The 12,579-nt window shown below is 39.9% G+C and overlaps 1 protein-coding gene across 1 annotated transcript in view; it reads right to left on the reverse strand.

Annotated features, from left to right (window-relative positions):
- LOC127861476 (nucleoprotein TPR-like) overlaps positions 1–12,579 on the reverse strand; it is a 139,975-nt gene that overhangs the window by 94,549 nt on the left and 32,847 nt on the right. Inside the window, exons 10-19 of the mRNA XM_052399975.1 lie at positions 12,359–12,427; positions 12,002–12,073; positions 11,343–11,521; positions 9,803–9,907; positions 8,459–8,566; positions 7,675–7,799; positions 6,418–6,519; positions 4,918–5,002; positions 4,500–4,565; positions 160–335 (exon numbers count right to left, since the gene is read on the reverse strand). Of these exons, the coding sequence (XP_052255935.1) occupies positions 160–335; positions 4,500–4,565; positions 4,918–5,002; positions 6,418–6,519; positions 7,675–7,799; positions 8,459–8,566; positions 9,803–9,907; positions 11,343–11,521; positions 12,002–12,073; positions 12,359–12,427 (1,087 nt within the window). The remainder of the gene's footprint in view (positions 1–159; positions 336–4,499; positions 4,566–4,917; positions 5,003–6,417; positions 6,520–7,674; positions 7,800–8,458; positions 8,567–9,802; positions 9,908–11,342; positions 11,522–12,001; positions 12,074–12,358; positions 12,428–12,579) is intronic.

Here is a 12,579-nt window from a genome sequence, read left to right on the forward strand (position 1 = left end):
AATGAATTGCAATAGACAATTAGCACAAACCAATGCCAGCATATTGGAATCCCAATTATAAACTCTAAATTTCAGGGCAAAAACCTGCACATGAAATGAAATCAAAATGTACAACATTTCTTTCTCGTTAGACAGGTCAAAACCAGCCCCAGTTCTTACTTATCATTCTCGAATTTTTCTTTCTTGTATGTTGAGAACTCCTCTTGCAGTTGTTTCAGAGCCCGTGTGGTGTCCTCCAGCTGTCTCTGCCCGGCCCGGTCCACACCCGGGCTCTTCAGTGCGGGCTTCTCGGGTGTCTTGGACGAACCACTCTTTGAGAACGAGGTCATTGACACCTTGAATGTGGAGAATTGCAAATGTATTAAAAAACATTATCCTTTATGTGACTTTCGCATGTTGAATTTCCATAAACCTATCATGAAATTTGAACATAATATATGGCGACCAAGCTATTATTTTTATCTAACACAGCACGCGATTTGTTTTCTATAGACAAAGAAGGAAATCAAGTGTGGGTTATTCTGCAATAAAAAATTATGGGCGGAGCTTAATGTATCAAAAATAGTTCCGAATAAATAAAGAAAATATTGCAGTTAAATGCACGTGCTAAAACCCCGCTCTAAAAGAATTGTAATAAATGTAGCATGTATATAAATGTAATGAACCAACAAATTGTGTATTTGGTGATAAGTGGCAACACCACGCCTGCAAAAAATGTTATTTGTTAAGAAACGTAATTAAGAAAATATTTGTAGATCTATATAGCATGTCAGCTTTTCAGTAGCATCAATAAACGTGACGTCATTTAGTTTCTAAGATTGTTGTTCTCAATGAAAGTGACGTCATTTGCAAAATATTTATGAATGAAAACGACGTCATATGTTTGTACAATTCAATGACCTCACTAAATAGTGAACTTTGTACTAAGAAGGGCGGAGTATTGAAAAATATAGTTCACGTCCAAAAGCTTGAACCAAATCAATCAGAATCGTGTTAGAATCGAAATAATATTTTTCTATGATGGTCTGTTGTTGAATCACCCACAGTAAGGAGTATAGATGCGTGTTATCAAATCACTCGTGCTTCGCACTCGTGATTTAATTCCTACGCATCTATACTCCTTACTGTGGGTTATTCGACAACAAACCATGATAGAACAAGAAACCGTCGGAGACGGGTGATGCTCCCCAAAGGTTTTTTTTTATCACAATATTGCACTATATATTCAGATAAAAGGAAACGTCTAGTAGTTGGGGGGACAAGAATTGCACTATATGTACAGTTTATAGAAAATTTCAAAGGGCCATAACTCTGTGAAAAATTATCCGATAACCGGCTGATAAAATGCACATCTCCTCTTGGTAGTAAAGCTTCTCATAAAGTTTAATTGAATTCCGGTCATGAATTGCTGAGAAATAGCCTGGACAAAATTTATGCACGGACGGACACAGTCACGGACAAATGAAGCGGCAACTATATGCTCCCCCCAAAAATTTTGTGGCAGCATAAAAATATTATTTCTTAAATATACCCAGCATGTGGTGCTAAAAAAAGTAACCAAGATTTCTAAAGATTTCGTTGCAGCAAAAATCTGTACAGACTTATTAAATGTATAAAAATTAAATCATGTTGATGAGCACTTTATTTTCATATAAAATCTGCATGATTAACAGATTTGTTATTTAAAGTATAAAAACAGTTTGTAATAAGAAAAATGTCATTGGCTGCTTTGAAGGGTACAGTAAAAATTTACCCTACCAAGAGTAATGACCACCAAGGCATTCAGCCCTCAGTAGACAACATTCTCCTTAGGGTGCAATATATACTATACCCCTAACCTGTATATGATAATTGTATAATATATCCATCCATTAACTACCATCAAATCACATTGTGTTCAACATAAAAATATGAACAACTGTTTTCTATAGGATTTTCTGTTTCCATAATTATCATGCAAGTTAATGGACTACTTTATGTCCATACAAATATTCGGCTAGCTTAAGCTGTTAGTCATCGCATTGTCAAGACATACAATATATTGTTTGTTGCAGAATAATATGGCATAAAGGTAAATAATAAATGGAATAATACACTCGTTTCGGATCTCAAAATAAAAAGTGTTGGTTGTGTAAAGTGGCATCAACATACGCCTTGACAATCAACTGTACTAATACAAGTTCTCAAAACACCTGTCTAGCATAATATCATGTGCATCATCGTTGACCACCCCTAAAGATAATACATTAAATATACTGCCAGAACAGTTCTAGATATTTATTCAAATTTGTGCTTTTGAAAGTGTTCAGTTCATAAGAGTACCTGTTCAGCATTAGCCTGTTGCAGCAGTATCCTGTACATGTCTCTCTGTCTCACAATGCTCTTACCTCTTCAGCATTAGCCTGTTTCAGCAGTATCCTGTACATGTCTCTCTGTCTCACAATGCTCTTACCTCTTCAGCATTAGCCTGTTGCAGCAGTATCCTGTACATGTCTCTCTGTCTCACAATGCTCTTACCTCTTCAGCATTAGCCTGTTGCAGCAGTATCCTGTACATGTCTCTCTGTCTCACAATGCTCTTACCTCTTCAGCATTAGCCTGTTTCAGCAGTATCCTCTACATGTCTCTCTGTCTCACAATGCTCTTACCTCTTCAGCATTAGCCTGTTTCAGCAGTATCCTCTACATGTCTCTCTGTCTCACAATGCTCTTACCTCTTCAGCATTAGCCTGTTGCAGCAGTATCCTGTACATGTCTCTCTGTCTCACAATGCTCTTACCCTCTTACCTCTTCAGCATTAGTCTGTTGCAGCAGTATCCTGTACATGTCTCTCTGTCTCACAATGCTCTTACCCTCTTACCTCTTCAGCATTAGCCAGTTGCAGCAGTATCCTGTACATGTCTCTCTGTCTCACAATGCTCTTACCTCTTCAGCATTAGCCAGTTGCAGCAGTATCCTGTACATGTCTCTCTGTCTCACAATGCTCTTACCTCTTCAGCATTAGCCTGTTGCAGCAGTATCCTGTACATGTCTCTCTGTCTCACAATGTTCTTACCTCTTCAGCATTAGTCTGTTGCAGCAGTATCCTGTACATGTCTCTCTGTCTCACAATGCTCTTACCTCTTCAGCATTAGCCTGTTGCAGCAGTATCCTGTACATGTCTCTCTGTCTCACAATGCTCTTACCTCTTCAGCATTAGCCTGTTGCAGCAGTATCCTGTACATGTCTCTCTGTCTCACAATGCTCTTACCTCTTCAGCATTAGCCAGTTGCAGCAGTATCCTGTACATGTCTCTCTGTCTCACAATGTTCTTACCTCTTCAGCATTAGCCTGTTGCAGCAGTATCCTGTACATGTCTCTCTGTCTCACAATGCTCTTACCTCTTCAGCATTAGTCTGTTGCAGCAGTATCCTGTACATGTCTCTCTGTCTCACAATGCTCTTACCTCTTCAGCATTAGCCTGTTGCAGCAGTATCCTGTACATGTCTCTCTGTCTCACAATGCTCTTACCTCTTCAGCATTAGCCTGTTTCAGCAGTATCCTCTACATGTCTCTCTGTCTCACAATGCTCTTACCTCTTCAGCATTAGCCTGTTTCAGCAGTATCCTCTACATGTCTCTCTGTCTCACAATGCTCTTACCTCTTCAGCATTAGCCTGTTGCAGCAGTATCCTGTACATGTCTCTCTGTCTCACAATGCTCTTACCCTCTTACCTCTTCAGCATTAGTCTGTTGCAGCAGTATCCTGTACATGTCTCTCTGTCTCACAATGCTCTTACCCTCTTACCTCTTCAGCATTAGCCAGTTGCAGCAGTATCCTGTACATGTCTCTCTGTCTCACAATGCTCTTACCTCTTCAGCATTAGCCAGTTGCAGCAGTATCCTGTACATGTCTCTCTGTCTCACAATGCTCTTACCTCTTCAGCATTAGCCTGTTGCAGCAGTATCCTGTACATGTCTCTCTGTCTCACAATGTTCTTACCTCTTCAGCATTAGTCTGTTGCAGCAGTATCCTGTACATGTCTCTCTGTCTCACAATGCTCTTACCTCTTCAGCATTAGCCTGTTGCAGCAGTATCCTGTACATGTCTCTCTGTCTCACAATGCTCTTACCTCTTCAGCATTAGCCTGTTGCAGCAGTATCCTGTACATGTCTCTCTGTCTCACAATGCTCTTACCTCTTCAGCATTAGCCAGTTGCAGCAGTATCCTGTACATGTCTCTCTGTCTCAAAATGTTCTTACCTCTTCAGCATTAGCCTGTTGCAGCAGTATCCTGTACATGTCTCTCTGTCTCACAATGCTCTTACCTCTTCAGCATTAGTCTGTTGCAGCAGTATCCTGTACATGTCTCTCTGTCTCACAATGCTCTTACCTCTTCAGCATTAGTCTGTTGCAGCAGTATCCTGTACATGTCTCTCTGTCTCACAATGCTCTTACCTCTTCAGCATTAGCCTGTTGCAGCAGTATCCTGTACATGTCTCTCTGTCTCACAATGCTCTTACCTCTTCAACATTAGCCTGTTGCAGCAGTATCCTGTACATGTCTCTCTGTCTCACAATGCTCTCAATCTGAAATGTATTCAATTAAATATTAACACATAATTACCAAAGTTTCATATAATAAACATAAACATACATGTCCACAGAGCCAAACTCAATTTTGTTTAAGGAGCATATATCAAAACAATCAAATGATCAATTTAGTTTTACTTCATTTATTACTTTTAAAATGGATTTAAACACTTTATTGAAAATGTAGTCAAACCCTTAATGGCAACAACGTGGAGAACAAATAGATTTATCAATTAAGATGAGTAAAAGCAGCATCAAAATATATATTACATACACATTATATTTAATTTCGAAAAAATAACATTTTGTTATTATTTTGAAAGAACAAGAGCTGTTATTGTAGTATTACCATTTCTGTCTGCTGCAGTCGTGACTCTTTCAGTCGTGATAACTCCTCGTTGGCCTCCTCTAGTTGCTCCTTCAACTCTCGAGTCCTGAAATTAATAATTGAGCCATGTATATTTGCAAAGTCACCAAACATAGAAGAGACAAAATATCACATAATTGCCACATAATAGAGCAGTCTTCAAGGAAAGCCACTTGATCATCAATGGATTTGTTTGAAGATTGAGTGAACATTCCAACCCAGCAATCTTGCAGTCAAATAGATGAGTGCATTTTTTAATTGATTTTAAAGAATTAAAACTGATAAAATGGTAAATAATTGATAATCCAAACAAGCTCACGTATTATAATACATATGAACCTAGTACTGGGGAAATCTGAGCATAATGCAAGTGTTTCCCACATAAGCATGTGCAGTCCACACAGGCTTATCAGGGACGACACTTTGCGATTTATAAACACTTTAGTATATACTATGTCTCCTCTTTGCAAAATTTCTGTTAAGGCGGTAAAACGTGTCCCTGATAATCCAGGCTAATCTGGGATGACACTTTTCGCGCATGCCTTTAACCCTGTTTTCCCACAGCAAGGCCCAGATTGGTGAACAAAGCACCATGTATTTGGAGTCAATAGCCATGCAAGGCTCATATTGGTGAACAAAGCCCCATGTATTTGGAGTCAATAGCCATGCAAGGCTCATATTGGTGAACAAAGCCCCATGAACCTGGAGTCAATGGCCATGCAAGGCCCATATTGGTGAACAAAGCCCCATGTACCTGGAGTCAATGGCCATGCAAGGCCCATATTGGTGAACAAAGCCCAATGTACCTTGAGTCAATGGCCATGCAAGGCCCATATTGGTGAACAAAGCCCCATGTACCTGGAGTCAATTGCCATGCAAGGCCCATATTGGTGAACAAAGCCCCATGTACCTGGAGTCAATGGCCATGCAAGGCCCATATTGGTGAACAAAGCCCCATGTACCTGGAGTCAATGGCCATGCAAGGCCCATATTGGTGAACAAAGCCCAATGTACCTGGAGTCAATGGCCATGCAAGTCTCATATTGGTGAACAAAGCCCCATGTACCTGGAGTCAATGGCCATGCAAGGCCCATATTGGTCAACAAAGCCCCATGTACCTGGAGTCAATGGCCATGCAAGGCCCATATTGGTGAACAAAGCCCCATGTACCTGGAGTCAATGGCCATGCAAGGCTCATATTGGTCAACAAAGCCCCATGTACCTGGAGTCAATGGCCATGCAAGGCTCATATTGGTGAACAAAGCCCCATGTACCTGGAGTCAATGGCCATGCAAGGCCCATATTAATCAACAAAGCCCCATGTACCTGGAGTCAATGGCCATGCAAGGCTCATATTGGTGAACAAAGCCCCATTTACCTGGAGTCAATGGCCATGCAAGGCCCATATTGGTGAACAAAGCCCCATGTACCTGGATTCAATGGCCATGCAAGGCTCATATTGGTGAACAAAGCCCCATGTACCTGGAGTCAATGGCCATGCTTTCCTCCTGCTCCTGCTTGGCAGAGAGTTCCCGTATGACTGACAGTAGCTTCTGATTCTGTTCCTGCAGCTCATCTATGTTCCTACAGAACAGGGAATAAATGTTATTAAAATGATTAAAAGTATATTCAAAAGTCAAATGTAATTTAGAACAAGAGCTGTCATCATAGGATGACTTATGCCCCCTATAAACGCTTGGTAGAAGATATGAGCTTTTTTCGAAACCTAAACGCAGATTTCGAAACCTAAACGCGGACCGTAAGTTCAAGGTCAAGGTCACAGGTGTCATAATTTGTGTGCGTATGCAAAGGCCTTGTCCATATACACATGCATGCCAAATATGAAATTGCTATCTGAAGCGACATAGAAATTATGAGCATTTTTCTAAATCTAAACGCAGTGTGACGGACAGATGGACAGACAGACGGTCCGATCACTATACGCCCTCCTTCGAAGGCATAAAAATGTCTTAGAATATCAAAATAAATCAGAAAGCCACATAAACTAGAGAGCAGACACCATGCTAAATCCTTGAAATGCACTTAGTGACCCCGTAACCTAGTTTTCGACCCAGCATGACCCATATTCGCCTTGACCTAGATATTGTCTTGATACAACTTCTGACCAGGTTTGGTAAAGATCAGATGAAAACTACTTCATTTAGAGAGCGGACACCATGCTAAAAACGAAATGCTCTAAGTGACCCCATGACCTAGTTTTTGAACCGGCATGACCCATATTCGAACTTGACCTAGATATTGTCTAGATACAACTTCTGACCAAGTTTGGTAAAGATCGGATGAAAACTATTTGAATTAGAGAGCTGACACGAAAAGTGTGACAGACTGACGGACAGTGCGAAAACTATATACCCCCTTTTCTTCGAAAGGGGGCATAAAAATAGCAACTGTTCCTCAAAGGTATATGTAAGACAGTGAAATTATAACAATATATTACATTGATTCAGGTGTACAATTTGACATTCTTATAAGTGTGGCTTTGAAGCATGTTTTTCTGCTAAAATCGGTATGCAGATCACATACATAAAACTTTGAGGTCGCCACAGTGTAGTGGATATGGTATCTGCCTAGCCACTGGAAGTAAGGGTTCGATCTCCACTGTCATCTCCCCAAAATAAATTTAGTACAAGTTCTACCCAGGAAACAGGCTCGAGTGTTTCAATAAGCCTTAGGCTTTAAATTGCAATCAAACCCAAATAAAAAGATTAAAAACCACACCTGAAGCTGACAAGCCTTCCAGATATGATGGAGGAAGAGCTGCTGATCTCAGTGGAGGACACGTCTTCATCTCTCACCACACGGCCTCCACGGAGCTCCTCTACCTCCTTTACCAGATACTTCACCTGAAGGAAGATTAAAATTTATGAGAGACACGTTATGGAAAAATGGGGCTTAAAGCATGTGCGTGAAGTTTTGCCAAGTTTAGCCTGTGAAAAGTGCACAAACTTATCAGGGACGAAACTTTCCACATAGACGGATTTTTTGTTTACAAGGGACTTCATTAAAAAGTTCCATAAAAGCGAAAAGGGTCTTCAATGATAAGACTGTGCCCAGATTTTCAAATTATTATACCAGTCTTGTTTTGTTTTTGCTGATGAGCAATGGTCAAAATTTAATAAAGATAAACTATATTTTTTGTTATAGCTATATTTTTATAGATTAGCATACCTTTGTTTTACTTTAACTGCTAAATAAGCAATTTGCTACACAATTTACAAACGCGTATGAAAGTTTTAATGGACACTTAAAGGAGGATTCAGTTAAAAGGTGTTCAGCAGGTCATACAGATTTGAGTTATGAGTTTGACAAGGAAAACAAGGAAAAACATGGCACAAGTACTTGTATAAGGGGATAGCATAAAAGTGCTGGCAATACTACATAGACTCTTAAGGTCAAGATGTTGTGCCTTGTTCTAAAGTAAATACCAATGAAATGATGATGTTATGAGGAAATCTTTGTTATAGCTGAATTCATATTGCTTACAACAGATGGTCGAACAAACCTGTTGGGAAAGATCCCTTATGGTCTGTTCAAATTTGGAGTTTTCTTTCACGAGATGTGCCGCCTTTCTATGGTTCTCATCTGCCTCAGTACGCAAGGTCTGGCGCTCCTGAATCAAGTCAGTACAATATGAGCCTTGTTCTGGGAAAACTGGGCTTAAGGCATGAGCATAAAGGGTCTTCCCAGATTAGCCTGTGCAGACCGAAATCCAGGAAAACATTTTCCGTCTATTTTCGTTTCAAAGAGACTTCCTTAACAACTTCTTTTATCATAAAGCAATTTTTTTCCCCTTAAAATTCCCATTCCCAATGAAAAAAGTATATTTTTGTTCCAAATGAGACCTAAATATTCCCATTTGCTTTTTCCTAATCCAAAGGGACCCTGGCCACATTCCCAAAATGGTGAAAAACCACACCGTGAAAAAAACACAATGTAAAGCAAAAAGTGTGGTCCCTTATTAGCCAATGCAGACATCACAGGCTACTCTGGGGTGACACTTTACATGCATGCACATGAAGCCCATTTTTGCCAGAACAAGGCTTGTATGTCCACAACTAAACAATGTATGACTAAGAACATCAAACATTTGTATAGTCAATAACCAATATCAATCAACCAACATATCTTTAATAAGCCAACAAATGCTTTTAGTCAGACACTAAATTCAGATTTATTGTCTACCAAAAAAAGTATATCCAAAATAATGACATGCTCATAGGACACAAGCAATGAACATAATACATGTCGAGTAATAAATAGGCTGAGCTCTTTGTTAACTGGGCAGGCTAATCTGAGATATCACTTTCCGCTTTAATGGACTTTTTTGTTTAAAGGAGGTCCCTAATTAACGGTAGTCCAGTTTAGGCGGGACAGTGGTCTATTGGGAGGATGCTGGTCTAGGAATTGGAAGGTCCCTGGTTTAAATCTCACCACAGAATGTTTCTGAGAAAAAAATTATTCCCATGCTTGCTCCTCTCCACAAAGGAGTATAAATGGGTACCTGTGAGGGAAATAGGCCAATGGGCTGTGTCTACTGCGCCAAATGTTAACGGATCGCTTATATCCCAGTGATCATGGGCTAAATGTGAAAGTTGGCTAAAGATGAACCTAGTATCAATATCAGAATATAAAACCATGTGTTTTTCTTTACCTTCAAGCTTATTTTCCCCAATTCAAGGCTCAAATGGATTGGAATGCATAGCAATCTCAGTAAAACAAAACTTGTTGATCAATTGCTAACATATTGTGCTCTGTGTACAACAGCCTATACAACGCTATATACTGTACCAGCAATGCTGCGTCCAGCTGCCTGGTCAAACAGCCTATACAACTCTCTATACTGTACCAGCAATGCTGCGTCCAGCTGCCTGGTCATCTGGTCAATGCTGCGGAGAGCAATCTCGTAGTCCTCTTTCTGCTTCTTCAACCGGGGGGCTTTGTCCTCGATTTCCTGGTAGGCAAATATGACAATGGCATCAGAATAGTAAAATATGTGAAATAGTTGGGAAAGACAGTGCATGTGGTATTTAAATTAAGCACAATATTTCAAGTGCTCTGATTGGTCCATAAAGGCATTTTTATTGAGTTTCCTAGGATGGTTAAAAATCCACCAAAGAGACAAAAAGGGCTGCCTGTTTAAGAAGGGCTTGTTTCCCACTTACATATTGGACCTTATAACACATCGACTTCTTAGAAAAACTCTTTTAAATCATGCACTTGTTACCTCCAACTGATCTTGAACAAGAAATGCTATTTCACCTGTTTTGACAATTTTACCTCCCCAAAATGCCAAACTGTTCATAATTTTCCTCAGAAGTTTATCAAGAGATTTTTAAAAACCTATAATTTGAGTAAAGAATTTCAGACTGGCTTCTTTACAGATCAAACATATACATAAATATTGTCAATTCAGAGATAACTAGAGGTTAACCCAAGATTGATCAATTACCCATTGAATATTCCAGTAAGTAGCAAGTTGTTAAAGAAAATTGAAAAGGGGGCATAAGTATTTTATACTGTCATAAGAAAACATGCATGCAATTTTTAAGGTTATTTTTCATAGAGATGGGTACTAGAGCTTTAAAAGACCATAAACACAAATGACAGTCAACAAATACTTACAGACACACAGACCACTATGGCAAAGTCTGTTTACCACTCTCTAATTACTTGCAGAACCGCAAAGGCTAAGCAAAAAAGACATTTTCCGCTTTTATGGTATTTTCCGTTTTTAATGAAGCATTTTAGCAAGTCCCTGATTGCACAGGCTAATGTGGGCTGACACTTAACACACATGCTTTACGCCGACATTTCCCAGAGCTCGACTCATATTGACTTCCCCATACCCTGAGTATCTGGTCACATTTCCCAGAGCTTGACTCAACTTGACTTCCCCATACCCTTAGTATCTGGTCACATTTCCCAGAGCTCGACTCATATTGACTTCCCCATACCCTGAGTATCTGGTCACATTTCCCAGAGCTTGACTCATATTGACTTCCCCATACCCTGAGTATCTGGTCACATTTCCCAGAGCTCGACTCATATTGACTTCCCCATACCCTGAGTATCTGGTCACATTTCCCAGAGCTCAACTCATATTGACTTCCCCATACCCTGAGTATCTGGTCACATTTCCCAGAGCTCAACTCAAATTGACTTCCCCATACCCTGAGTATCTGGTCACATTTCCCAGAGCTCGACTCAAATTGACTTCCCCATACCCTGAGTATCTGGTCACATTTCCCAGAGCTCGACTCAAATTGACTTCCCCATACCCTGAGTATCTGGTCACATTTCCCAGAGCTCGACTCAAATTGACTTCCCCATACCCTGAGTATCTGGTCACATTTCCCAGAGCTCGACTCAAATTGACTTCCCCATACCCTGAGTATCTGGTCGAGGTATAGGTTCAGCCTCTTGTTCTCATCCTTCTCCACCTGCAGTGCGTCCGTGACCTGTACGTACTCGTTGTAGATCTCTGTCAGCGTCATGCCCGACCTGAGCAGGCGGCTGGTGGCGGCTGCAGTGGGGAACATTGTCTCCACCATCTCCTCACTGGCACCTGCAGCAGGACACAGTGGAATATACTTGAGCCTCATTTTGCGAAAACTGGGCTTAATGCATGTGTGTAAAGTATCGTCCCAGATGAGACTGTACAGTCAGCACAGGCTAATCAGGGACAACACTTAATGATTTCATGATATGTTTCGTTCAAAAGAAGTCGAAAAATTATAGTATAGGCAGAAAGTGTTATACCTGACTAGCCTGTGCAGACTGCAGAGGCTAATCTGGAACGACACTTTTCACCCATGCATGAAACACCATTTTTCCAAAGCGAGGCTTATCAAAATCATTAAGAATTGAGATGGTTAGGAACGACAATAATGTTCTCTAAGAAATATTTGTCAAACAGAAAATGCAATGCATCTCTATTTCCACCATTTCCTCGCTTGCATCTGCAACAGGGACAAACAGATTAGACTATTCCTGTTATTTTAAACTTCTTAAATGGTGAAAATTTAAATTAACCAAACAAGCTTACTCTTATTCCTCACGGTGGACAATAGATTGTTGGCATTCACCAGCTCCTGTTCAAGACTCTCAATTTTACTGTCTGCAATAGAAACCATGAATTCATCATAGCATTGAAATTGGCTCAACCCATCAAGCCCTTCATTGGACGATTTTGAACATGGGCATGCAAGGATTTTCAGTTCCCTTTAGACAAAATATGCAATTTTGTTGGTCCCAAGTTTTCATATAAATATGACAACTTGCTTGATTATCAAGCTAATATTTATAAAATAGCTGAAAGAGGTTGTTGTTGTTGAGCGAAATATTTTGCCATGATAACTGGTATTGTATTAATATATAACCATTGCACATAATGTAGGGCTACCTTTTTCTGCAAAGGTCTCCTGTAGCTTTTCAATTTCTTCATTTTTCTCATTCTCCATGTCTGTGTGAGCTACAAAATAATACATAATATTATTTAATTTGAAGACATTTGCAAAGGGTCACTGCTGTATATTCATGAAAAACCAAATATTAATTCTGAGAAACATATATTCTGACTAATGACACACAAGCTGTATCCATTATAATACGATCTGCATCATG

The sequence above is a fragment of the Dreissena polymorpha genome, chromosome 16 (genome assembly GCF_020536995.1).
Source record: "Dreissena polymorpha isolate Duluth1 chromosome 16, UMN_Dpol_1.0, whole genome shotgun sequence".
Classification (NCBI taxonomy): Eukaryota; Metazoa; Mollusca; class Bivalvia; order Myida; family Dreissenidae; genus Dreissena; species Dreissena polymorpha.